Below are 23,200 nucleotides of genomic sequence, written 5' to 3' on the forward strand. Positions count from 1 at the left end.
TCAGGTAATGTGAGGGTAAATCCCTCATTTCCAACCAGAATGTTGAGGTGTTAGCTTGTTGCAGCAGCCACAGGAAACCATTGGGGGCCAGAAGACAGCCAGGCCTGGCCTTCCCAGTCTCCTGACAGTGTGTCCCCATCAGTAAGTACTGACTGAAATTCAGCTCCATGTCTACTGCTAACTCTGGGTTTGTCATTTTCCGTGGAGGTGACAAAGCACCCCACACTAGTCCATTACTAGAGAGGTTTGTTTGGTTTCTGGTTCTGGACACTGGCATTTCTGGCCAGGGTCTCCCTGGCTATGTTGCAGCATGGTGAAGAGAGGCACGTGCTGCAGTTTCACCTCATGGTCACCATCTCAGCACGCCTGCCATCCCAGAGCCTGGGGAGCTGAGGCAGGAGGATCATTTTTGTGACCAGCTTGTGCCTTGATGTACCTAGACCCTCTGACTAAACCAATACAAGAGACAACAGTGACAGTAGCCCCAGTACTCTGAGGACTAACTCTGTGATGCCATCTGAGATGGTTAGTTTGCTCAACTTGACACAATCAAGCTTCGTCTGGGAAGGGTCTCCTGGGGATGCTCTAGTTCAGGCTGGTCTGCGGGGATGTCTGTGGGGAGTGTCTTCATTACATTAACTGAGATGAGAAAACCCAACCCAGAAGTAGGCAACGCCACTCCCTGGGTTCATGTGGTAGAGATATACAGATACGCAGGTATCTCTGCAGATGTGACTGGCTGCTTCTGCATCCTGTCATCTTGATATCCTCCCTCCTGAATATGCTACTACCACTGGACAACAATTCCAGCACCCGAGCCTTCCTGAGACCACTCAGCTGAACATCTGGAGAGCAAACCAAGTTAAGTTCTTAAAACACAAAGTTTTCAAATGAACTCACCAGGCCTGGTGAGATGGATATGGGAGGCAAAGGCAGGAGGATAAAAGTTGTTAGTTCAAGGCTAGCCTGGGCTACATATTGACCAGGTCTTTCAGAGATACAAAGATCTTGTGTCCAAAAGATAGACAACAGCTCTCAGGGCCCTGCTTCCGTGCCTTGAAAACAGAAACACACTGCCTTATCAGATCACACACACACAGTTTCAGGCTCTGGATCCCCCACACACACCCCCACACACACACCCTGGAAATCACTTTGAACTGGGCCCTGCACCTCTGACACCCAGGGCTTAGCTTTCCTGTGGTGACGGCTCATTATGCAGTATGAACAGACAGGCCTTGGGAGTTACGCTCTGAGGGACCTGGCCCTGTGGTTTTCTCTCTGAAACATGAGTCTTCCAGTCTCAGAGCTCAGAGATATTTTCCAAAATTGATTTTATGAAGCACCTAGTGACTGGCCTGACATAGAGTTGTCTGAGCAAGCCTATGCATGCATGTAGTGGTCCTCCAGGTCAGGGGCTGGTGGTGGCTCAACACTACCACCAAGTTACGTTCCCAAACAAAACTGTTCTCTCTTACTCTACCCCAGCCCCACAACAACTCCGCTACATCTCGAGCAGTTCTTGGTAAGTTATAGTGCAAAGAGAGTATCTTGTGTATCGTATGGGTGCATCACCTGTCAGAAAGCCTTTGGCTTGGGCAGGAAAGAGAAGTGGGACATCAGAGAGAGAGAGAGAGAGAGAGAGAGAGAGAGAGAGAGAGCGAGCCAGGGATGGATGGATGATTCACCAGGAGTGTGTGATGGGAGGCATGCATGGTACCTGAGCACAGGTAACCAGTCACATGACAGAGTGTAGGCTAGAATAAATGGGGTATTTTAAGCTATTTCTAGGAAGAGAAGGGCCTAGACCAATGGCCATGGTATTTGTAAATATATTTGGAGTCGGTATCTTATTTCTGGGAGCATGAGGCTGGGAGGAAGAACCGGAAATAACATCAACATCATAGTTTTTTTTAAATATACACATTTCATCAAAATTAGAAAATTTTTTTCCAGCTGTGAATGCTCTTGTCACAGAAGCCCCCTTTGAGGGGAGGGGTTCTCGGCACTGAGGAGCCAAGAGTCTGTGTCTTGGCACTGAGGAGCCCAGTGTCTGTGTAGTCTTTCTTCTGGGCAGGAAAGGGCTGGACACTGAAAACTTCCCACCCACTCGGCTCCCTGCTCTCTCCACCTTTACAGTCCTTCCACAACGCAGTCAGCAGCAGTGACTGAGTGGTCCCGTGAGCACCCGCCACCCTACCATCCCTCTGAGAAAAACTCACAGACACAGGTAATGACAAGCTGTATTTGGCGCCAAGGTTTCTCCTAAGCATGGCTTCAACATTAAACAAGTATCAATGCTCTGCTTCCAGAGCTTTCTCTTCAAGGCTTTCTATATTATCTTTTTTCCAACGAAGAAGTCCGAAAGTCCTATCATGCCATTCTTTCTAGATTCTCTGGATGGGAAACAGACACACAGTCAGAAACATTGTTTATCTTCTACAGGACGCCATTTAACGAGATTATCTCAAACACTGGACACTTGGGTTTCGCCAGACTCCTGCCAACAAGCACCAGATCTGAGCAGGACAGCTCCATTTTCTCGTACAATGATGGATGTTTATTTGCAGGTAAAACATCTATGCTGTACGTCTAATCCCAGCACTCAGGCGGCCAGTCTGGTCTTCCTAGACCTCCAAAGCTACATAGAGAAACTCTGTCTTGAACAACCAATCAATAAACAATACAAGTGGTCCATGTTTGGGAACTACTTTATGCTGAGCAGTGATGCCAGCACACCATGGGTCTTGAGACAGAACGGGACCCCTCCAACCTTCCCGTGCCTCCCACTCACTCTAGCAGAGCGCTCTCTGTTGGTCACCCCAGCCCAGCTCTCTCCCACACATAGGCCGGAGGGAAACCAGGACTGCAGAGCCCACTGGGCTCTCTGCGCCTCAGCAGCTAGGAGAGATCATGTGAATGTCACTGCCCACAGAGGCATAGCTATCACGGGGATAGCAAATACTGTCAGAACCAAGCAGGCAGCAAGAGGGTGTTAGACGGATCAACTGTGGGGTGGGTAAACATATTCCCAATCGGCAGACATATACGCAACAGTTCCTTCTATTTTTTTTTTTTTTTAAAGAAAGAAACCTAATTAACAGGCTGACTCGGGAGGGGCAGGAGAGGCAGGCAGCCCAGGCAGCCTGGCCTTGGCTTCTGAGTGCTCACCACATGCCATTCCTCCTCCACCCAGAGCTGGTGCACTCAGAGCACCCAAGAGCACCGACTGGAAGGTCAATGGCTGTGCTTAGCCAGGCATCCAGTTACGGGGCAGCCAGGTCCATAGGCTTCCTTGAAGCACTACAGTGGGATTTTCCGAGGTGGGTGCTAATGAGGACCTGGTAGGACAAAGCTGAGATCCCCCTTGGCCATTTAGAGCCCTTATCTTCAGCTGCTCCCCTTTGAATACAAAACCTATCCCTATTCACGAGCCCTGCCCACCTCCCCACCCTCTCCCTGCCCCCAGCCACACACAGCAAGCCACCGACTGTACTTCTATCTCCCAGTCACTAGTGGTCTGGCATCTGTCAGCACCCTCCACAGCTGCCATGTTTGGTGTGGCAGTTGAGCCCCCTCTCCGCCACACATATGTGACATGGAGTCACACCTCCCCAGATAATCTTGGGAAGCATTAGGAAAGACCTAACCTAAACGACTACGAGCTTCCCACGTAGAAGCCACAGCCCTCTCAGACCAAGATGACAGGACTCTCACATCCACAGAGCACAGGAATAGAACATCTTAGAGGTGGGCACATCAGACCACTTACTAGAGAGGGAAGATACAGCCCAAGGCAGCCATGAGTGAGGTCAAGAGCGCCAGAGGCCCCTCACTCACTCTTACATTCTATCAGTGCCAACAGCACAAAGATAGTGTGTACATGTCACGTGCCAGTTCCTCAAGTCAACAACAGTGTGGGTAACACAGCATCCACGGGCTGCAGCAGGCTACCCACTGCTGCCAATTCATCTCTATGTTTCATGCGTTGGTGAGGTTAATTCCATCTGTGTCCTTTTTTAATGAGCTACTGTTTAAAACTCTGGCAGAATCAAGCTCTTCTTGTGACAGGACACATTTTTTCCATCTAAAGTCAAGGAAGATAGAATCTAAGTCCCCATCCTAGCAGGTATAGAGAGGACAAGCTGAGGGGCTGTGGCTCTGATTGGCAGCTCCCCTACAAGACTGTTGGCAACAAGGTAGCCATCTTTGCCTTCAACCAGGGACACGTTCTCAGCAGAGAGAGGCAGATGGAGGACATTCTCCAACTGTCAACACACCGGAAACCCACAGCGTACTGTACTTACGACATCAGTCTTAAACTGGTAAGATAGTTCTCGGTCTCCACGGCCGGGAGTTCTGGGTCCAGTCCAGACAAGTACTGGTAAACATAGGCAAAGGTTTCAAAGGGGATGCGAGCAGGCCCGCCCTCCGGGTCAGAGGTGAGGATCTCACACACGTTCTTCATGGCCGTGTTCAGGGTCTGGACAGGGAGAGGGAATGAAGATGGGACACAGTCAGTCTTGGAGTCACAGAGATACCAAGCCAACACCAGAGACAGAAACGCAAGTGTGCTCTGTAAACACTCTTCCGAGTGTGTTCTCCACCTAAGTGAAGGTCAAGTGGATACATAGCTCCCACCACATACAGCAAGAAGGATGGTTTGACCAGGATACAACAGAGCAGATACAGTGATTCACAGATGCTACACAGAAATGGGAATGACTGTCACAGACAAGATAAGCATATTATCTTGAATCATCAGCTCCTCCACGTGGTTCTGGGTTTGGAGTCTAGGGCCATTTAACCATGACCTTCAGTCAGTGCAGAAACAGACTCTTTGCCATGCCAAAGGACACAGGGAACTAGTGCCCACCTGAGCTGCCCCTGAAGAGAGCACGGTTGGCAGGAAAGATGGCCCCGTGCATCTGCCAATGTCCCTGCCACCCAGTCATCAACATCACTCATACTGAAGGCTTTAGGACTCTGTCAGGCCCAGGAAACTCCTCTATGACCTGTGAACCTCTGTCAGACCTGTCTACTGCTTGGCTCCCCAAGATGGCAACCTAACTCCACCTGCACCCCACCTTCCACCTGCAACTTGACCACTATCCTCAGCATACTCTCAAAGTCCATGCACAGGTCTCTGGTCTTTCTTGGAGGCCTGCAGAATAGCAACTAATGGACCGGGAACAAGGTTGCAGAGAAGCACTGTATGGCCAAGCCTCAAACACTTCCCTCTTACTTAATTAACCCTTGTTGAAAAAGAAAAAAGTCTATAATAGATTTCTACCTAAAAGATATACGGGAACCAAATTCCTTTCCTTTCTACTCTTCTGAGATAGCATAATGTCTTAGCTAGGGTTTCTATGCTGTGATTAAAACATGATCAAAAGAAACTTGGAGGAAGCTGGGCATGGTGGCACACGCCTTTAATCCCAGCACTCAGGAGGCAGAGGCAGGCGGATTTCTGAGTTCGAGGCCGGCCTGGTCTACAAAGTGAGTTCCAGGATAGCCAGGGCTATACAGAGAAACCCTGTCTCCAAAAACCAAAAAAAAAAAAAAAAAAAAAAAAAAAAAAAAAGAAAAGAAAAGAAAAAAAGAAACTTGGAGGAAAAGATTTCTTTTGTTTTGCTTACATTCCAAAGGAGTCAGGGCCAGGGTGGGGGACCTGGAGGCAGCTATTGACACAAAGGCATGAAGAGTTACAAGCTTGCATGCTCCTTCCAAGGCCTGCACCCCACAGCTTGCTCAGTTTGCTTTCTTATAGCATGTAGGAACCACCAGTCCAGGGATGGCACTGCCACAGTGAGGTGGCCCTCCCATATCTGTCATTGAGAAACTGCACGAGGGGCCAATCTAGTGAGGGCCTTTTCTCAGGTGAGGTTCCCTTGCCCAAAGTGACTGTAGCTGGCATTAAGCTGATGTAAACTAACCAGCATAAGTCACAACAATGAGCTTGCTGCTAGCTGCAGACATCCCAGGATTTGAAGATTTAAAGTTGCTTTGGGTGATGTGGTGGCTGTTGTCAGCTTGACCATATCTGGAATTAACTAAAACCTAAGTGTTGGGTATGACTCTGAGGAAGTTTTCTTCTTCTTAATTAAATCATTTGAAGTGAGAATACTGGCTTTTAATCCGGATCTTTTGAGGTGGGAAGACACCACCTTCAGCTGGAAGCCTACAGGAGGATATGGAAGAGGAAAGCTGGGCCTCTCTCTGCCTGCTTGCTCTTGCTCTAGCTGGCAAGCCTGTTCCTTCAATGGCATTAGAGCCTACTTCTTTTGGATTCTACAGTATAGTGAAGACCAGTGGAAACAGCCAACTTTATGGACTGAATACCTACTGGATTTGGACTTTCCATTGGTAGACAGCCATTTTTGTTTTGTTCCTCCAGTGAACCTCAATTAGTTTGATTATAATGGCTCCTGAGAGAAGTTTGAAGGCACACGAGCATAGGGTGGGCAGAAACCAACAAATGCAGAGCTTAGAATGGTCTAGGTGCCAGTTCTGCAGCGTCCAGGGGACACATCAAGAACAGGCAATAAGCCACCACCCCGTTCTTGCATGGCACTTGATCCTCAGCTGTTGGTGCCATTTTGGGAGCTTCTGGGACCGTTAGGAGGGGACTGAGCTAGAGGAAGTGGGTTTCTTTTTTTTTTTTTTTTTTTTTTAAGACACATTCCATATTTTATTTACATTTTAAGACTAACTTTCATCTCAAAATCACATATCCATACACCTATTTCCTTTTTGTTGACTTCACTTAAAACATCTAAGCATGTTTTACTAAACAAAGACTGTAAACAAATTATTATGTCTGTTACATGTAACAAACGGGAACAGCTTTTAACAGAAATTCAAAACCCCAACACCTTTTATTATAAATACAGGTATCAAAACAATCCTGAACCTATGTTTGTACTAATAGTAGTCAGCACCCACACCGCTTCAAGAATTAACACAATTGTTGACTAGTCATTGTATCTGCTACTTTAAACAATTCCAACTGCAGCTCTAAATATGATAAAGCATGCCATTTCTGTTCTTCCTTCTTGAGACTTTACTTTCCAGAAAAACAAATGTTTCCATGGCCACATGACACTCTTTTGTCATGCTTTTGTCTTGAAAGCCTGAACTCCATTTTGAGTACTTCAGGTTCATGTTTAAATGACAGTGCTTTAATAGAAAGAAAAATTGTGCTGCACGTCTCTTGTTACCTGAAAACATAATAGGTGTACATATATTAAATATATTCTTACAACTGTCCAGGTCATGTTTACAAGCTGCAATTCTTTTACTTATTGTGTGGGTGTTGTGCATGGTGATATTTAATCAAGACATTAACATGAGGAGAAGGTTGCTGATTTAAGACAAGTTTGAGATCCACTAAAGTTAGTTGTTGTACGTCTGTCCTTCTGGAGGCTGTGGAAGCTTCATATTTTCTTTGGACATCATAAGACGTCTTAGCTCTTGAAGTATGACTTTAATGCTATAGGAATTTTGCCATTTTGCTAATACTGGTATGCTCCGTGCATCCACCATTCCACTGGAATTATTGATCCCATTCATATTAATTTTTGTTACAAATCTAACTGATGGAGGAGCTTCTGGGTATTTAGATCCACATTCTACTTTCAGGCTATATATTCTGTTTTCATAGTTTGTCCTTGGTGGCCCAATAATCATGCCTGTCCACCTTGTAAGTGTCATGTCTTCATCATCTTCAAGGCCCCAGCTAACAGTACCATCACCTACTCCTTTTTGTCCTTCTTCAAGTTCTTCCAACAAGCGAAAATTACGAGGAACTTTAACTCCTGTGGAGACCGCCATCTTCTCCTGCTACCGGAAGTGGGTTTCTGAGAGGACTTACTTTGCGCTAGAAATGCCACGGAAGCCACCATGCCTTGCCTGCCACGATGGTGCAGCATCTCAAGCCGTGAGCCAGTATCTGTCTTTGTACCCTTTTCTTGTTTCCTGACAGGCGATGGGATAGCAATAAGGGCATCCAACACACCTACCAGCTCACTTCTTCATTTCTCCTTTTGGATGCAGTTTTTAGAATGCAGAAATCCAGAACTCCCTTGCCATCCCTCCTGTGTGCTTGTGCATGTCCAGGCCACCGATCCCCCTGCAACGCAGGCTCCACAAGTGGATCTGCACAGGCAGCCGTGCTGTCAGTGTACTAGCTAGCGGCTCTGCTGGGCTCGGGTACCTCCCTGCCCACACAGCCCATGCTGAAACATGAAACAGAGCCTATGTGGTACTGGGCACCTAAGAGACTCAAGCTACACGGTCAGTGCCAAAGAAGACTTAGGCTAGGGGACAGGACCAGTGTGACCAGTGTGCTCTTTGGTGCACATTTGTTTGCTAACAACAAAGTAGCATGGAATAAAACAGGACCTCAGTTTTGACGTAACCATGGCAGACGAAGGGCCTTCCTTTACAAAATGGCACCACCTAGTGTTGCTTGCTGTACATAGCTTGGACTTGTTTTTATGACTTAGATGAACCCAAAATCATGAATTATCCTGTTCTTTCTTGTTAAGAGCAAATTGCCACACTTATTTTTAGAGGCATAAACTGTCAGCACTAACCCCGAATGTTAGATATTAATTCTATGCTAATGTAATGCTAACTTCAGAGTTCCTGAGGAGCAACCTGACAGAGTTTCTCTAAAGATCACGTTTGCCTTGCTGGTCTTTCCAAGGAATAGGTCCCTGGGCAGCACAGCCCCTGTGAGGCCACCAGCCTGACACTTGCCTTCTCTGAAGGGACAGGGTTTTCTCTGCCTGAGCCCAAGCTACAGAAGATTCAGTCACCTGGCCAACCAAGGCCAACCAAGGCCAACCAAGGCCAACCAAGGCCAACCAAGGCCATGCATGAGCTACAGCAAAGGCACCGCAACACCACTCGGGATGAAGTTCTAGGATACAGCTGTTTAGCTGCCCCATCATACAGGACCAGCTCTGGGGGTGTGCTTCTCAGGGCTTCTGGGAAAGCATGAGTTTAAGGCAAAGAACCAGAGGAAGCAGAGAGATGGCTGGCAGGATGGCACGGAAGAGGGCACTGCAGCTGGGGGTTTACTGTCAACATCTCAGTGCCGTTGGACGCAGTCACTCTTCACAAAGAAAAAAGGAACTCACACATGGATAGACATTATAGGAAGAAGGGACAGGAGCTCGCTCAGTGGTTGAGAGCATTCACTGCCCTCCCAGAGGGCCTGAGTTAGAGACAGTTCTCCATCTAGAGACTAACAGGAGATCCAGCACCCTACTGTTAAAGAATGAACCATGAGCCGGGCGTGGTGGCGCACGCCTTTAATCCCAGCACTCGGGAGGCAGAGGCAGGTGGATTTCTGAGTCCGAGGCCAGCCTGGTCTACAAAGTGAGTTCCAGGACAGCCAGGGCTATACAGAGAAACCCTGTCTCAAAAAACAAAACAAAACAAAAAAGAATGAACCATGAAGGATTATGAGTTATGTACAGTTTTGTACTCAGAACTGTAAAGATTGAAGAAGCAATATAAAATATGTATCCAGACAGGGGGGAAAAAGCCTGCTTCTCCTTTTGAAGAACCATGCAATCACCATCATGCTCTCTTATTCCTCAATTGTTGGAGTTATATTGTAGTGACAGTAGCATTACACTACATCTACTAGTTATTAATACTGGATTATAAGTCAAAATGTCATGGAATTTTATGTTTCTTACCACAGACAAAGAAAACTGTTACCAGCTTTCAAAATTACATTGTCCGATAAAAGAACTCATTGGTAGACCCCATTTGAAAACCGAAATACATTCCAAGTGCATCCACGTTTTCTCTACTCTTAACATCGTTGGAATTGTGGTTTTGAATCACATAACTGAAGTCCGGGGAAACAACATTAGTTAATACTATAATCAGCACGTTTTCTGACATGTAACCACACAGATCATGACATAACAATACTAAGAGGCCATCTGTAGGTACGTACCCTGCCCAGGGAGCTGCATCCGAGCGCTAAAAACTTGATCCACTCTATTTTGTCCTCACATGGATCCAGCTCCAGGATCGTTCTGAGCTTTTCTACTGGCAGGCACAAATTTTTCCACTTCTTCTCAAGATCTGCTAACTCCACATATTGCTTGTGGCTACACTGTTTAGAAAACACAATATGACACACTCAGTGTATGTCGACATCCCAGGAAACCAGAAAGATGCTTCTGAAGACATAACTCACAACAAGTGACCATCATAGAAGGAGAGTTGGGCAGGGACCCAGGCAGGGGAAGGGCATGGCAGGAAGGGCAGCTAGGTGGATCTTAGCATCATTTCAAAAGAGAAGAGGCTACAGGGTGGTTCAGTGGGGAAAGAGCTTGCCACTCAAACACCCACCTAAAAGCTGGGTGTGGTGGCATAGACTTTAGAATCTGGGGTCCAGTTCTTGGGGTTTGCTGGCCCATTGTGCTCTAGGTGTCACCACTCAGTGGCAAGGCTGCCAATGGCAAAATGGCCCTGTAGAAGCTGTTAAAAATGGTGGCTCCTGTCAAAAATGGCAGCACCGCCACATCTCCTCAGCCTGCAGTTGTCACAGGATCTGCACGACATTTCCAGATTGAGGGTTGATGGGATTTCAAGTCCTGAGCTTGGGAGGCTCAGGGACTGGGGGTTCATCACCTTCCCTACCAGAGCAGGAGCTACCCCTGAAGAGCTGTCCACGGTGACTGTACCTTTCCTGCTGCCACCTACTCAGGTCCTGAGGAGCTGTGCCTGAGGGTGCCTGAGGGTAGTGACACCTTTTTTCTTGCCTCAGCCTTCTGCCTTGGTGAAACACCACTGCAGGAGCTATCTCTCAGGAGCTGTCCACAGAGGCAGCACCTCCTCTCCAGCCCCACCCTGCAGCAGCCCCACAGAGATGGCGCCTCAGCAAAAATTAGCTTCAGCAGGGAAGGACTTTCCACCCTGACCCATGGGCCTGATGCAGGGAAAAGGGGGTGGGAAAAAAGCCACCAATCCCTGAGCAGGAAAATCAGCTCCTCCTCAGCTCAGCTGGGGATCCCCTTCCCCTGGGAGCTGCAGCAGGAGGCTTCCTCTCAGAGCTGTGTGGTTCCTGGGCTCCGTGTTTCTGGATGCCCTTCTCTTGGGACACTGTCCCACCTCAGTGCTGGGTGGTTCCTTAGCCCCTGTGTCTCCAGATGCCCTTCCACTGGGACACCTTCTCCCCTCAGAGCTGTGTGGTTCCTGGGCTTCCGAGTCCCAGGATACCCTCCCACCTGAGCAGAAACACTTACAGCAGGTTTAGTTAAAGACAAAAAAATAAGGTGGAGAATAAATCAGAAAAAAATATGAGTTGACTTCTGGCAAAAAAACACACACACCACACACTTGTGCACACACATGTACAGGAAATCCAGTGTGTGTGTGTATGTGTATGTGCGTGCGCGCGCGCACACACACACACACACATGAAAGTAAGGGATTACTTAAAGGGAAACGGGAGGGGAGGGGGGAGGGGAGGGGGATGGGAAGGGGGAGGGGAAGGGGGAGGGAGGGGGATGAGAAGGGGGAGGGGAGGGGGAGGGGAAGGGGGAGGGGAAGGGGAGGGGAGGGGGAGGGGAAGGGGGAGGGGAAGGGGGAGGGAGGGGGAAGGGGGAGGAGGGGAGAGAGGGGTATGCAGACATGGAGCACACGCTCCCTACCGTCCAGAATATTTCCCAGTACAAGCCTAACTTTGAAACTAGAGCAATGCCCACCTGTAATGCTACCACTCAGGATGCTGAGTTAGGAGGGTCACCTCGAGTTTGAGGATATCTGGGACTATATAACAAGTTATCTGTTTCTCAAAAAAAAAAAAAACATGAAACAATTTGTGGTGGTTTGTTGAACTCTGGTTTACACACACACACACACACACACACACACACACACCTTCAATGTACATTCACAAAATAAAAGTAAAATCTATGCATGAAAAGCTAGCTCTTGGGGTTCTTTCCAAGAAACAAAGTCGGATGTGAATGTGGCAGGACAGGCCTGGGGACAGAGGGCAGGTATCTGTTTCAAGAGTCACAGCATGGGAACAGGAGCGTGTGCAGTTAAGAGGCTCACCCACCTGCTTGTGCAGGACTTTCAGGAGTCCCTGGGTCAGGCCTGTGTCAGTCTTCTGTGTGGCCACAGGCATTTCAATTCTGTCCTTTACAGGAAGTGGGTCTCCTCTGGACAGGGCTGAAAAATACCTGGAATGAGAGATATCACTGAAGAGCATCAGCACGCAGGCCACACCCAAGGCTGCCTAACACCGCAGCAGATGCGGGGGGGCCGGGGGGGGGGCTCCCAAAGCCAGCTGACCACACCGAAGTCCTGGGACCTTGACTGAGCAACCCCCTTGAACTTCACTGTGCACTCTGGTTTCTCTGCCTGCAAAGCAGACATGCTGATTGCTATTTGAGGGTCCTGGAAGCATCAAGTGACAGAAAGCCTGCATGGGAGCCAGGAGAGAGAGCCTCACTGAACTGTGTTCATCTCCCCTTTGGCTCTCATGTTTCCTTCCTCCGAGTGCTTTCTAAATGTAGACAGAGAAAGCAGAGTCTGATGCTAAGTTTTTCATTGTTTTAAAATATTTTTATTTTTAAATGTGTGTGCATGTGTAACACACACACACAGGAGTGTGGGTAGGTACAGGTGAATGGCCCTGGGACAGGAGCCACTGCTGGTTGTGAGCTGTGTGACATGGGTGCTAGAAGCTCAATTCAGGTCTATTGGGAAAGCAAGCAAATACTGCTAACTGAGACCCATCTCTCCAGCACCCCATGCCCTAAGGTCATTCCTTTTTCAACAGCTGCTTTCTGAGGTAATTGGCATTAAACACCTCGACACATTCACCTCTAAGTGGTGCAGACACACAAAGGCTTCCCACTTTCCATCTTTCCCAGTTCTGCCTGGGTCTACCCCCCACCCCCACCCCCCCCAAAAAGTTCCATTCTAGGAATCTGAAAATGTGTGAGCTGGAGGTTAAGGAGGCACAGAAATGGCTTGGGGCAACAACTTGAGTGAATTCCCTTCGGATTTGGCCAGCACGAGGCCTTGTGCCAGGCAAGGTCTTAAGCCACAGTCAAAGAACTTGTAGCCAGGAAGATGAACATGAAATTAAGCACCAGGGCACCAGGTATGTCTATGAGTTATCAGAAACCATCTAAATCTGAAACATAGATAGATGGACATGGATAGTGAAGACTGAATAGATTAAAGGCAACCCCCTCTCTCTTCACCCTTTAGGGTCAACTCCACCTATAACTACTAAGACTTTTGTGCTCCTCTCTGTGGTTTCGTTAATGAGCTAAGGAGTGGTGCGGACAGCCACGAGAGAAACAGATGCAGAACTGTTGACCTAAAAGTCCAGGCCCCGGTTACAATGCTGTGGCTTGGTGGATTCACACCTATTCATAGTTGTTCCCTCATCGGCAGTCTAATGAATCAGGGATTTCTTGTGTAAGGCTTCAAAAAAACTCTCTCTGTAGTATTAATAAATGTGCCAATAGGGGCGGAGACTTGAAGTGCAAATAAACTTTCATAAAGACACCCTAGCCCTTCTCTCTAAGGCTCGAGCATATGTAATATCGCTGAGGGGTTATTGAGAGAACTGACAAAGGGACCGCTGGGCTCACAGGTGACCCTGACGGAGCTAAGTAAGACATCCAGGTCCTGTCCCCTGAAGCCCCGTGAGAGGTACTCTACATGGCAAGCGTCTTTGCACAATTAAGGACTTTAGATGGGGGAAACTATCCTGAAGAAACGGTATGGCTCCTAAATGTATCACAGGACTCCTCAGGAGAGGAAGGCAGAAGAGAACCCACGGATTGTAGAAGGGCCAGGAAGTTCCAACAGCCGAGTCTGATATGGAAGCAGCCACCCCAAACGCCTGTTGCCTGCTCCAGATGTTTTGTTGCTTTTACCTCCAGAGCTGTCGTTTTTTAAAAGTCGAGTTGTTAAAACAGCCAAAAGTAACGAAACCACCTTAGCTAATATAGTTCAGAGAAAGTTAGCAAATTTTGGCTAAAAATAGTTATTCTCGTGATTTAAAAAGTGGCACAGTTCTCTTGTAAAACCGAAAGAATGAGTGTTAAGATTATAATGGTCAGGCCCTTGAAAGGGTTCCTGTCCTTGTTTCTAGAGTGTGAAGGTTCGCTAGCTGTGAGCTGTGCTGGACAATTTTCTCAGGTGGCAGCTTTCACATACCTCTGCCTCATTTGGGGGTGGGTGGGGGCATAATTCAGTTGTTCTGGGCGGTTTCATTTATAACATCCCTGTAACTGATTTTTTTTTTTTTTTAAACTCAGCGGAGCCACTTTTTGCCCCGCGGTTGGTGTGCAAGCTTTGTTAGTCTACACCCACAACGTCGGCGTCTGTACTCGGTAACGGGGTGAGGTTCCCTGGCCGGCCTTACCCCGCCGACCACTGCAGCACGTCCGCCGGCTGCGTACGGATGGCAGCCTTGGTGAACTGCTTGAGGATGTCCGGCAGCTCCGGGGGGATGTGGATCTGCTGCGCGCAGAACATGGTGTCGGGCAGCGGCATCGTTCTGGGGAGACCGCGGCGGCCTGGGACGTTGTGCTGCGGGGAGGAGAGGCAGGGTCAGCGCAGCGGGCGGCGGGGAGGGACTGCTCCGCCCCCTCAGGAAACTGAGGCCCAACCGCCCAGAGCGGATAGAGCACGCGATTGTGGCGTGCGGTCTCCAGGCAACCCGAGCTGCGCATGCGCACAGCCTCAGCAAACAAGGGGCGGACGTCCGGCTGGCCTCTGTGACCAACGAGTGACCACAGAGCGGAGAGCGCCATAAAACAGCTTGTTTTCCTAAAACGCGGAGGTTGCGCTAATCCGAACCCCAAGAGGTCTCGACCAGGGTCTCGGCTTGGCGTGTGACTCCATTTGGTCCACACACCCACTGTATGAATACACATTTCCAAACCAAAGCAGCTTGGCAAAAAAACATTTAGTTAATAGAATGGGAAAACAAGGACTCTCAGACACTGTTGACAGAAATGAGCGTTTATCTGGGGACTACAGGATTTTCTAACGACTTAGCAATATTTATCCTAAGGGGGGGGATAGGCATAAGGAGTAAATAATAATGCCTATTATGTAGCTTGGTAGGTTAACTTTTATTAAAACCTCTATCATGGTCTCCAAAGAAAAACAACACAATCGGGTAAAACCAACAGAGTTAAAATCTGATGTGGGGACTGCGAGACTCGCAAGGCTGGGGTTCATTTGAGCTGGGAATTGGAGACCAGCCTGGGCAACATTTAGCGCTTCAAGAAGCAACAAGTCTGTTCCCACCCACACCACCACCACCACCACCACCACCACCACCACCACCACCACCACCACCACCACCACCACCACCACCACATGACTGGTGAAGCGGAAAAGATTGTAAAACAATCTGGGTGTGCAGGTGTCTGTTCCTTTTATTCTTAAAAGTCTCAGGTATAAATTGTGACAATTCAGCTTTTGTTTTCTTAAGTGAATTATATTTTGCTGTTGTATCTAAAAAAAAAAAAAAAAAAAAAGTGAGCCTAGCCTACATTGACCTTTTTTTTCCCTACATAAGTTACTATTAGTTCGTTTGTACAGTATCTGTAGTGTGAATGTTTGCTTTTCATTCTGTTACCAGTCCAAATACTTCACTTTTTTTTTTTTTTTAATTTCAGCATCCATGCCCCGTTGTGTGGAATCCACTGAATACATACGGAAGTGTCTGCTTTACCAGATACACTATGGCAAGGAAATGGCCACCTAAGCAAAATGGGTGTGGTTCCTGAGCAAGAAGCTCCTTCCTCCTCCAAGTACATCCTAAAGCATAAATGAACGAGCCGAAAGAAAGTCTTAGGCACGGTTGTATAAGCAAAGGAGATTAAAGAAAACAAAACAAAATAAAAAAACCCAACGCAATGGCTAAACAACATAAAGTGATGCAGAGGGGCCTGTGCCTTGCTGACAGTCTACCCATGGTTTTAAAGGCTTGCAGAGTAGCAGCAGGAGGCTGATGGAGGACTAGGTGTGTATGTGTGCAGACCTAACGAGCCCACTGAGGAAGCAGCTAGGCCTCAGCGGTCTCCCCGGAGGGAGTCCTGTGTGCTGGCTTGGGCAGCTGACTTCTCGCTCTCTCTTCCATCTTCTGGTTACTATCTGTTCTGCACTTGTGGTCCTTGGAGGCAGACATCTTCAGTCACTTAACACATCAACTCTCCTAATCACTGTGTTTCAGGAGATAACCAGTTTTGAGTATTGGTTTCCTTTGGCGAGGACTTTCAACTTCACAGATTAAAGAGGGAGGTCTGGGGTTCAAAGAGCATATTTCCACCACTCCTACATTAAACAGCAATGTATTTAATTGGGTGGAGATGAGGAAAATGTTGAAAGCTTTTGAAAAACTTGAACTTAGAAAAACTAGAAATGGCCCCTAAAACCGAAAGATCTCACAATCATAAAGGAGAAAAGGCCACGCAACCCTTTCCTTCTCAGGCATGTAGGCAATGACATAAAACGGTTTCTGATGTGTCTTGTATCAGGCTCCATCCCAAAGCGATGGCTCACGGCAGTGTCACCCTGTGGCCCAGGTGGAGGGGCTTCACGCCTTCCAGTAGTAATGCTCTCCGTCCATTCAGTGCATGGGCAGGGGCAGACGTGTCCTCTGCAGCAACACTTTCCACCCACTGTCAAGCTTCAGATAACTGTTTTTCTTTCAACTATAAACACCTATATTCTTTTGGGGTGGGGCCTTCCTGTCACTCAGGCTCCAACAATCCTCCTGCCTGTTTCCCAGCTAGCTGGGCCACACACATGTACCACAGCACCAGCCTCAAACTTTCAGAAATTAAAAAGCAATCTTACATCAAAGAAAACACACAGCCAAAAAGAAAACAAGGCTACAACTAACATTCACTTTATTCAATTCTGTTCTCTTAACTCGGAAGGCAACAAATGACCACATAAAAAAGGGAGCATTTTTGAATATATACACATAAAATTGATCTGGGTACAGGTGTTTACTGTAATAGAAAACCGACCTCCCACATCACTAAGTGTTCTAATTCACTCCTAAACAGACACCCCTAGGCCTTAGTCACTCATTTCCATCTAAGGTTCTATAGGATTGTCATGATTACAAAATGAGGCACTCAGACAGATAGACAGGAATGGAGACATACATACACATGTATACTGTCTTATTTTTATATTAATGCCAAAGCTATTATTGGAGAGTATCTGAAGAAGCCCTTACTCACGACAGCTGTTTTAAATCTTTGACAACAACAGCAATAAGCTGAAACAAAACATCTGATTGACAGGGCAAATTAAGTGCCCCGCTACAGGGCAATTTAAGCAAAGAATTTAAAGACCCTTCACAGATGAGGTCTCTAGTAACACTTCAGTGGTACTATGTCATCTCTCCCCTTGATAATGACTGAACAGTTACGATCCTAGAGGATTGTTTTAAACAAGAACTTTGAGCATCACAATGTAAAATGAGGCATCACAGTAACTAGCCTGATATTCTCCACCCCAGAGAGGAGAGGAAGGAACTAATTTGGAGCACCGTGCCAAGTGCCAAGTTCTTGCATAATGGCACTGGCTCCTGTGTCTGCAAACACAACAGGGTACAAATGTCCAATGCGTATTTTGTGTTTGTCTTAAAAATTCATCAACTCAACCTGAATTTAGGAATATACTTTAATAAAGCATTTGTGCGACACAGAAGCGACATGTCTGATAAACTCATAGGAGGATTGTCCCTTGAGGGGAGGGACCATCTTGAGAATTCACAGTAATAACAGCTATACTGACTGTTAAAACAAAAATTACTGTTCAATACATGTCTTATCTCCCTACCCTACCCCCGGAGAACGGGAGTGGGGGCTGGAACCACAACTATAAACATGGAACATTAAGGCTAGCTACACACAAATTTTACATTGGCATTTTCTTCAGTTTTCATCTAAACTATTAGTACTTTGTAGTTTAAAAATCAAACCATAATTTGTTAATAATGAACAACTATACATTTCGAAGTGACCATCTGATAACTGGTCATGTAAAACTAATCCCAAGTGGTGATTTGTCTTCAAATTATCAATAATAAAGCACAAAGGTCTTTCCTAGTAAACTCCCTTGAAGACTGGGTGTTAGCCTAATTCAAAATGATGCACATCTCTATAAATTTCCTGTAAAGACCGGCAGCAAATAGGAACACCTTCTGAATTGAGGGTTTTAAATGTTTATGATATTGTTGAATAAAACCTGTATGTCACCCTAGCAAATGTTATGCACAATAAATCCCCACGAGGACATCATCTTCCTGAAAGCCACTGGACAAAGCACACAGGAGAGCAGGCCCTGCCAGTGAGATGGGGCCCACCTTGGCAATCGGCGCTGTTTGTGGTTGTTCTCAGAAAAGCATCCAGTAAGCTCACTTACAATTCCAGATGACTGAGAATGCTTAGCTTTTTGTGGTAGATCCATAAATTGTTTAAAAATTAAAAATGAAACCTGAATGTTATATGTCCAATATACCAGCATCAAAAGATTAGGCTTTATAGACATATTCCCATTGACAGGTGGCACTGCATTTTAAAATGCTAATTCTTTATGGAAGGACAAAGTCTGAGAGTGAAGGTAGGCTTGCTACAGGAGAGAAAGGCTGTTACAAAATGACAGTGTTAACACTGGATCCATGGCAAGACTGTTTTTGTTTTTTAAATATAATGCTGCTTTAAAACAAAGTATTTGCTTATTACTTAGTGAATTTAAGAACGACAAAAAGACAAAATCAAGAAAGGAACAAAACCAGAAAGCATTGCTCTTAATCTTTTGTTTGGCTTTGTATTTAGAGGTGGGGGTGGGCCCTCAGACCTTTCCAACTATGGGTTTAATACTCCATGGAACTCTTTACAGTCTATGAAAGCTTCTAGCACTATCCTTATAATACACCTTTACCATTAAACACTTGAATGACGTACAACCATCCTAATCTTTTAAACTTTAAACATGAAGCTTGGGCTAGGGGAACCAGGCTTCCTCTGAGTATTAAATTCTCTAAAATCTCACAGCATTTCTCCAATGCAACTCTTTCCTATGGCGAAGGCCAACTCAGTCTGCTTCCTTTCAAACAAATAAAACTTGGTTTTATTTGCGGTTTACTGTAAACACCATGCCTTAGGAACAGGGGTTTCCTGGTATATTAACTGAGCCTCAGCTGCAATGTGCTGCCAGCACGGCAGGATGTTCTACTCATCGTCCCTGATGCAGTCGGCCTCATTCCACGGCCTAGGGCCTTGACCTGTCACTACTGGTCCTGTTGGTGATGACATCCCCTTAGATTTCTCATCCGGCATGACACTTTTGGCCACTGTTGACAAAAAGAAAGAGCTGTATGGAAGGGGAGGAGGTCAATAAAAAAATCTTCATTTGTAGTTTATCTTTCTAAGTATAGACATGCCCCTAACAAGCACAAAAACCCCAACTCCCAATGCTGATCACTAGGAATATTAAATTATCAAAATTAAAAATAATTTCCTCATCTAGCACAATATACTATACAATATTACAAACACAGACACATGAAAACAATCAGGCAGTAGAAAATGTACAACAGCTTTGGTGTTACATGTAATAATTTCCAAATACGACTGTCTGTGAGGCACTCCGTCCAGTCCCCTACCACAGGCTCCACTGCCCATTCGGCTCCTGGTAAGGAAGGACTGACCAGCCAAGGACAGGATGCAGTTACCTGGTGAGAACTGCTGGCAACACCATGCACTGTGCTCCAAAAGATGTCACTCAAAGTCTCGCCTATACACTACTGCTCTGTGGCACATTTCCTGTCGAGATCACAGCAGGTCCAAAATAAAGTGACAACTAGATTTAATAAATTAATATACATTTGTTAAAGATGTACAATGCACATTCTGTTTAATCCAAGGTTTTAGGGCATCAAGGAACTCCTATTTACACATGTACAGATCTCAAGACAGCAGTGATGTCGGCAGATGCAGGGAGGAGCAGTAGTGCCGGATGCGCTGCTCTCTGAATGCTGAGGAGACAAGTCAAGTACATTTAACTTAAACAACGCTGAGATCACAGGAGAATCTCCAAGTGAGAAGTCCACAACAAAGGACACGAAAAGGCAAGGAGAAGCTCAAGGAGCTGAGACAAGCACTTTATTCTTGGGACGACACCGGAGGCGGTGTAGACGGGCCTTGCTTGCCGGATTTGCGCTCATAGTTCACCAGGCGCTGCCCCACAAGGTACCTAGAGTACAAAAACAGGGTGGTCACTTTCTTGTGTGACTCACACATATGCCATTCTTCCAGTGACACCTTGTTAACTGTATTCACAGCAGCTTACTAGCAACCTTTCAAGAGGCAGGCTAGAGGGCGTCTAGAGCGAGCACAAAGGCCAGCACGTTGGAGGAGGGTCTGGCATAAGGTGAGGTTTGTGGGAAGGGCCAGAGCTGTGGAGACTGCACATGATGCTCAGTGATGGGGTCTGTATTACACTGGGGAGGTTAGGAGTGCTCGTCACTGTAGTCCAAACATGTGCAGGGGATTTCCTTTCTTCATTTTGCTAGGGTTTACGCTTTACAAGTCACCTTAGTGCTGAGACTTTAGGAAGCAGACTACAAATAGTGCAGGCAAATAGCTGAGACAGGAAAAAGCAGGACCCGAAAGCCTCTTGTCTAGAGCAAAGGAGCAATGAGGGGCAGATTTCAGGGAGGTCAAAGGTGGCTGGTGAGACCAAATCCATGTCCACAGACACAGGAGTGCGGCTACCCTGCATGCGGGGAAGAAGGGAAAGGCCGCTGCAAACAGGGTGGGCTACAGCAGTGAGGTATGGAGCAGTGAGCTGGAGAGCCTCCCCACCACCACCACCACGGCAAAGGGCAGCAAGCTGTCAGAGCCGAGCACATCCGTGAGAGCACCCACTACAGGCTCCAGTGTAGACCTGGGTCGGGCCACTACAGACACTTGTGAAAAGTGGAGTCTGCATGTGATGAGATGTCAGGAACAGGGGCTGGGACCTCAGTTTACTTTTTAGTGACACAAGAATGGCAGTGTCATGCCACAGGATTATTTTGAGAAAAGGAATACATACAAAGCTCTGGGACGAAGGCTTTGGCACGTGTTAGGAGGCTCAAGGCAGCTGCCATTGGCTTCTCACCATTACCTCTAACCCTGACTTGCATCTATCAGTTTTCTGTCAAGGCCTTCTGTCAATCCTTCAATCAGACATCTATCTCAGCTTCTGCTGATGTCACTGTTTATGAGGCCCAAGTGTTCCTGCTTCTTTATCCATCATCATCTCAGTATCTAATTCCTTTCCACATGACCGGTGCTTTTTCTGAACTTAACCATTCCTAACCCACTGCTCCTCAACAAAGCAGTGTTTTTTTTGAAACCGAGCATTTTATAAATGTCTTATATGATAGTGCTATTTAATAGACTATACCGAGCCCTACCCAACACACATCATTATATATTTCAGGATTTGTCAAGAAGTTGGGCAGGACCATGTCACTGAAAAAGAAAAGAAATACAAAGTACACAGACTAAGTAATGCCAATCTGCCTAAGACCCAAACTGACTCAATAACAGAAATAAGATGCTAAACTCATGTGCCACTCTTTCAACCTACCTCCCTCCCTCCTGTACCCTAGTCCATGTTGCCTTCTCTCTATACCTCCTACAGACCAAGCTATGCCAAATGGCACACACACACACAGACAGAGACATGCTGACGAGTACACTGAAACAGGAAGTGAAGCGTGGGAACCAGGAGCCTCTGTGACATGAAAGCAGGAAGGTGGTTATGGTGGGAAGGATGGCAGAGGGGACATAGGACAGAAACAAAAATGATGCTTGAATATGCTGTGATGAAACAGTATTCTGTCTGCTAATGAAAACATAAGAGATAGGTGACCACAGGGCCCCTGGAGAAGACAGAAAAGGGTAAGCCTAAGGACAGTGGGTCTCCAGCATGGAGAAGGATGGAGGCAGGAAACACCCTGCCGTCATCCTCTACCAAAGCAGCAATTAAACTGACACACTGAAAATCCTCCCCTTCTTCCCTTCAGGGGGACTATCCTTTATTCTCCACCTAACGGTACTTGTATTCTTACTGTTGGTGTATTTTTCAGAGAAGTCTTGAACAATTTAAATTTCCTTCTTGAAAACATTCCTCTTAGGAATCCTCAGAGTAAGTAAGGAGACACTGGAATTTCTCTCAAACAAGGTGTGCACAAACGAAGGGCGGGGCTGCTGATACTAACATGATGGAGCCCAGGCAAACAGGTACAGGCAGTTACACACTGGCTTCCTTTGTAAAACACGAGAGCAGAGGACTCTGACTTTCCTGAAGTTATGGAAATTCCACGGTTTTATCCTTTACTAGGATGCCCCTATCTCCAGCCATGAACACGCCATGCACTCAATCTGTTCACAAATCCTGCTGATGCTATATCCCAGTATGTCCACTAAATGAGCATTTTTTTCTCATGTAATTTACCATACTGAGCACAGAGGTTGTTTGAATAAAACCGGCCTCCAAAGGCTTGCAAGGAGTGCCACTATTAGGAGGTGTGGCCTTGTTGGAGTAGTGTGGCCTTGTTGGAGGAAGTGTGCCCCGGTAGGGGTGAGCTTTGAGGTCTCATATATGCGCAACACCTCCAAGTGTGGAACATAGTCTCCTAGTGCCTTCAGATCAAGATGTAATACTCTCCGCTATTTCAGCACCATACCATGTCTGCCATGCTTCCCACCATGATGATAATATCTTAACTATAAGCTAGCCCCAATTAAATGTTTTCCTTTATAAGAGTTGCTATGGTCATAGCAATAAAATCCTAAGACAAGCACAAAACCCACAAAATGACACCACCTTAAGAGTGTTTACATGAACAGAACTCTAGACTTACTTGTCATTTTTAATGTGTTCATAAAGGCGCTTAAACTGGCGGACCTGGAAGGACAGGATTCCCATCAGCACAACGACCATCAATAAAAATGGGTAAATCCGCCGGTGAACTAAGTTCTGCATCTCTGCAGTAACACCTGTTAAAACAAAGACAATTTTATTGTGAACTAAGTTCTGCATTTCCACAGTAACATCTGTAAAATCATACAAAGACAACTTTATTAAAGCAATAGAAAATGGACCA

General features: G+C 46.5%; 2 protein-coding genes, 1 long non-coding RNA gene and 1 pseudogene across 4 annotated transcripts in view; 1 reads left to right on the forward strand and 3 right to left on the reverse strand.

Annotated features, from left to right (window-relative positions):
- Positions 1–2,225: 2,225 nt before the first annotated feature.
- On the reverse strand, positions 2,226–14,705 carry Ropn1l (ropporin 1-like). Its single transcript, NM_145852.2, has 5 exons — positions 14,429–14,705; positions 12,098–12,221; positions 9,980–10,141; positions 4,308–4,483; positions 2,226–2,396 (listed from the first exon to the last, which is right to left on the reverse strand). Exons 1-5 carry the CDS (start codon positions 14,557–14,559, stop codon positions 2,333–2,335), a joined length of 657 nt encoding a protein of 218 aa, NP_665851.2. The 5' UTR covers positions 14,560–14,705; the 3' UTR covers positions 2,226–2,332.
- On the reverse strand, positions 6,672–7,846 carry Gm6361 (predicted gene 6361; annotated as a pseudogene).
- Positions 14,687–17,375, forward strand: Gm49208. The gene is made up of 2 exons (XR_003951491.1): positions 14,687–14,928; positions 15,696–17,375. It is a non-coding gene; the product is annotated as a predicted gene, 49208 (long non-coding RNA).
- The window catches only part of Marchf6 (membrane associated ring-CH-type finger 6), a 75,184-nt gene continuing 68,898 nt past the window's right edge, over positions 16,915–23,200 (reverse strand). For both annotated transcript variants that reach the window (XM_011245351.3, NM_172606.2), the window contains exons 25-26: positions 22,958–23,093; positions 16,915–20,295 (exon numbers count right to left, since the gene is read on the reverse strand). In XM_011245351.3, the coding sequence (XP_011243653.1) occupies positions 20,205–20,295; positions 22,958–23,093 (227 nt within the window). In that variant the 3' untranslated portion in view covers positions 16,915–20,204. The remainder of the gene's footprint in view (positions 20,296–22,957; positions 23,094–23,200) is intronic.

The sequence above is a fragment of the Mus musculus genome, chromosome 15 (genome assembly GCF_000001635.26).
Source record: "Mus musculus strain C57BL/6J chromosome 15, GRCm38.p6 C57BL/6J".
Taxonomy (NCBI): domain Eukaryota; kingdom Metazoa; phylum Chordata; class Mammalia; order Rodentia; family Muridae; genus Mus; species Mus musculus.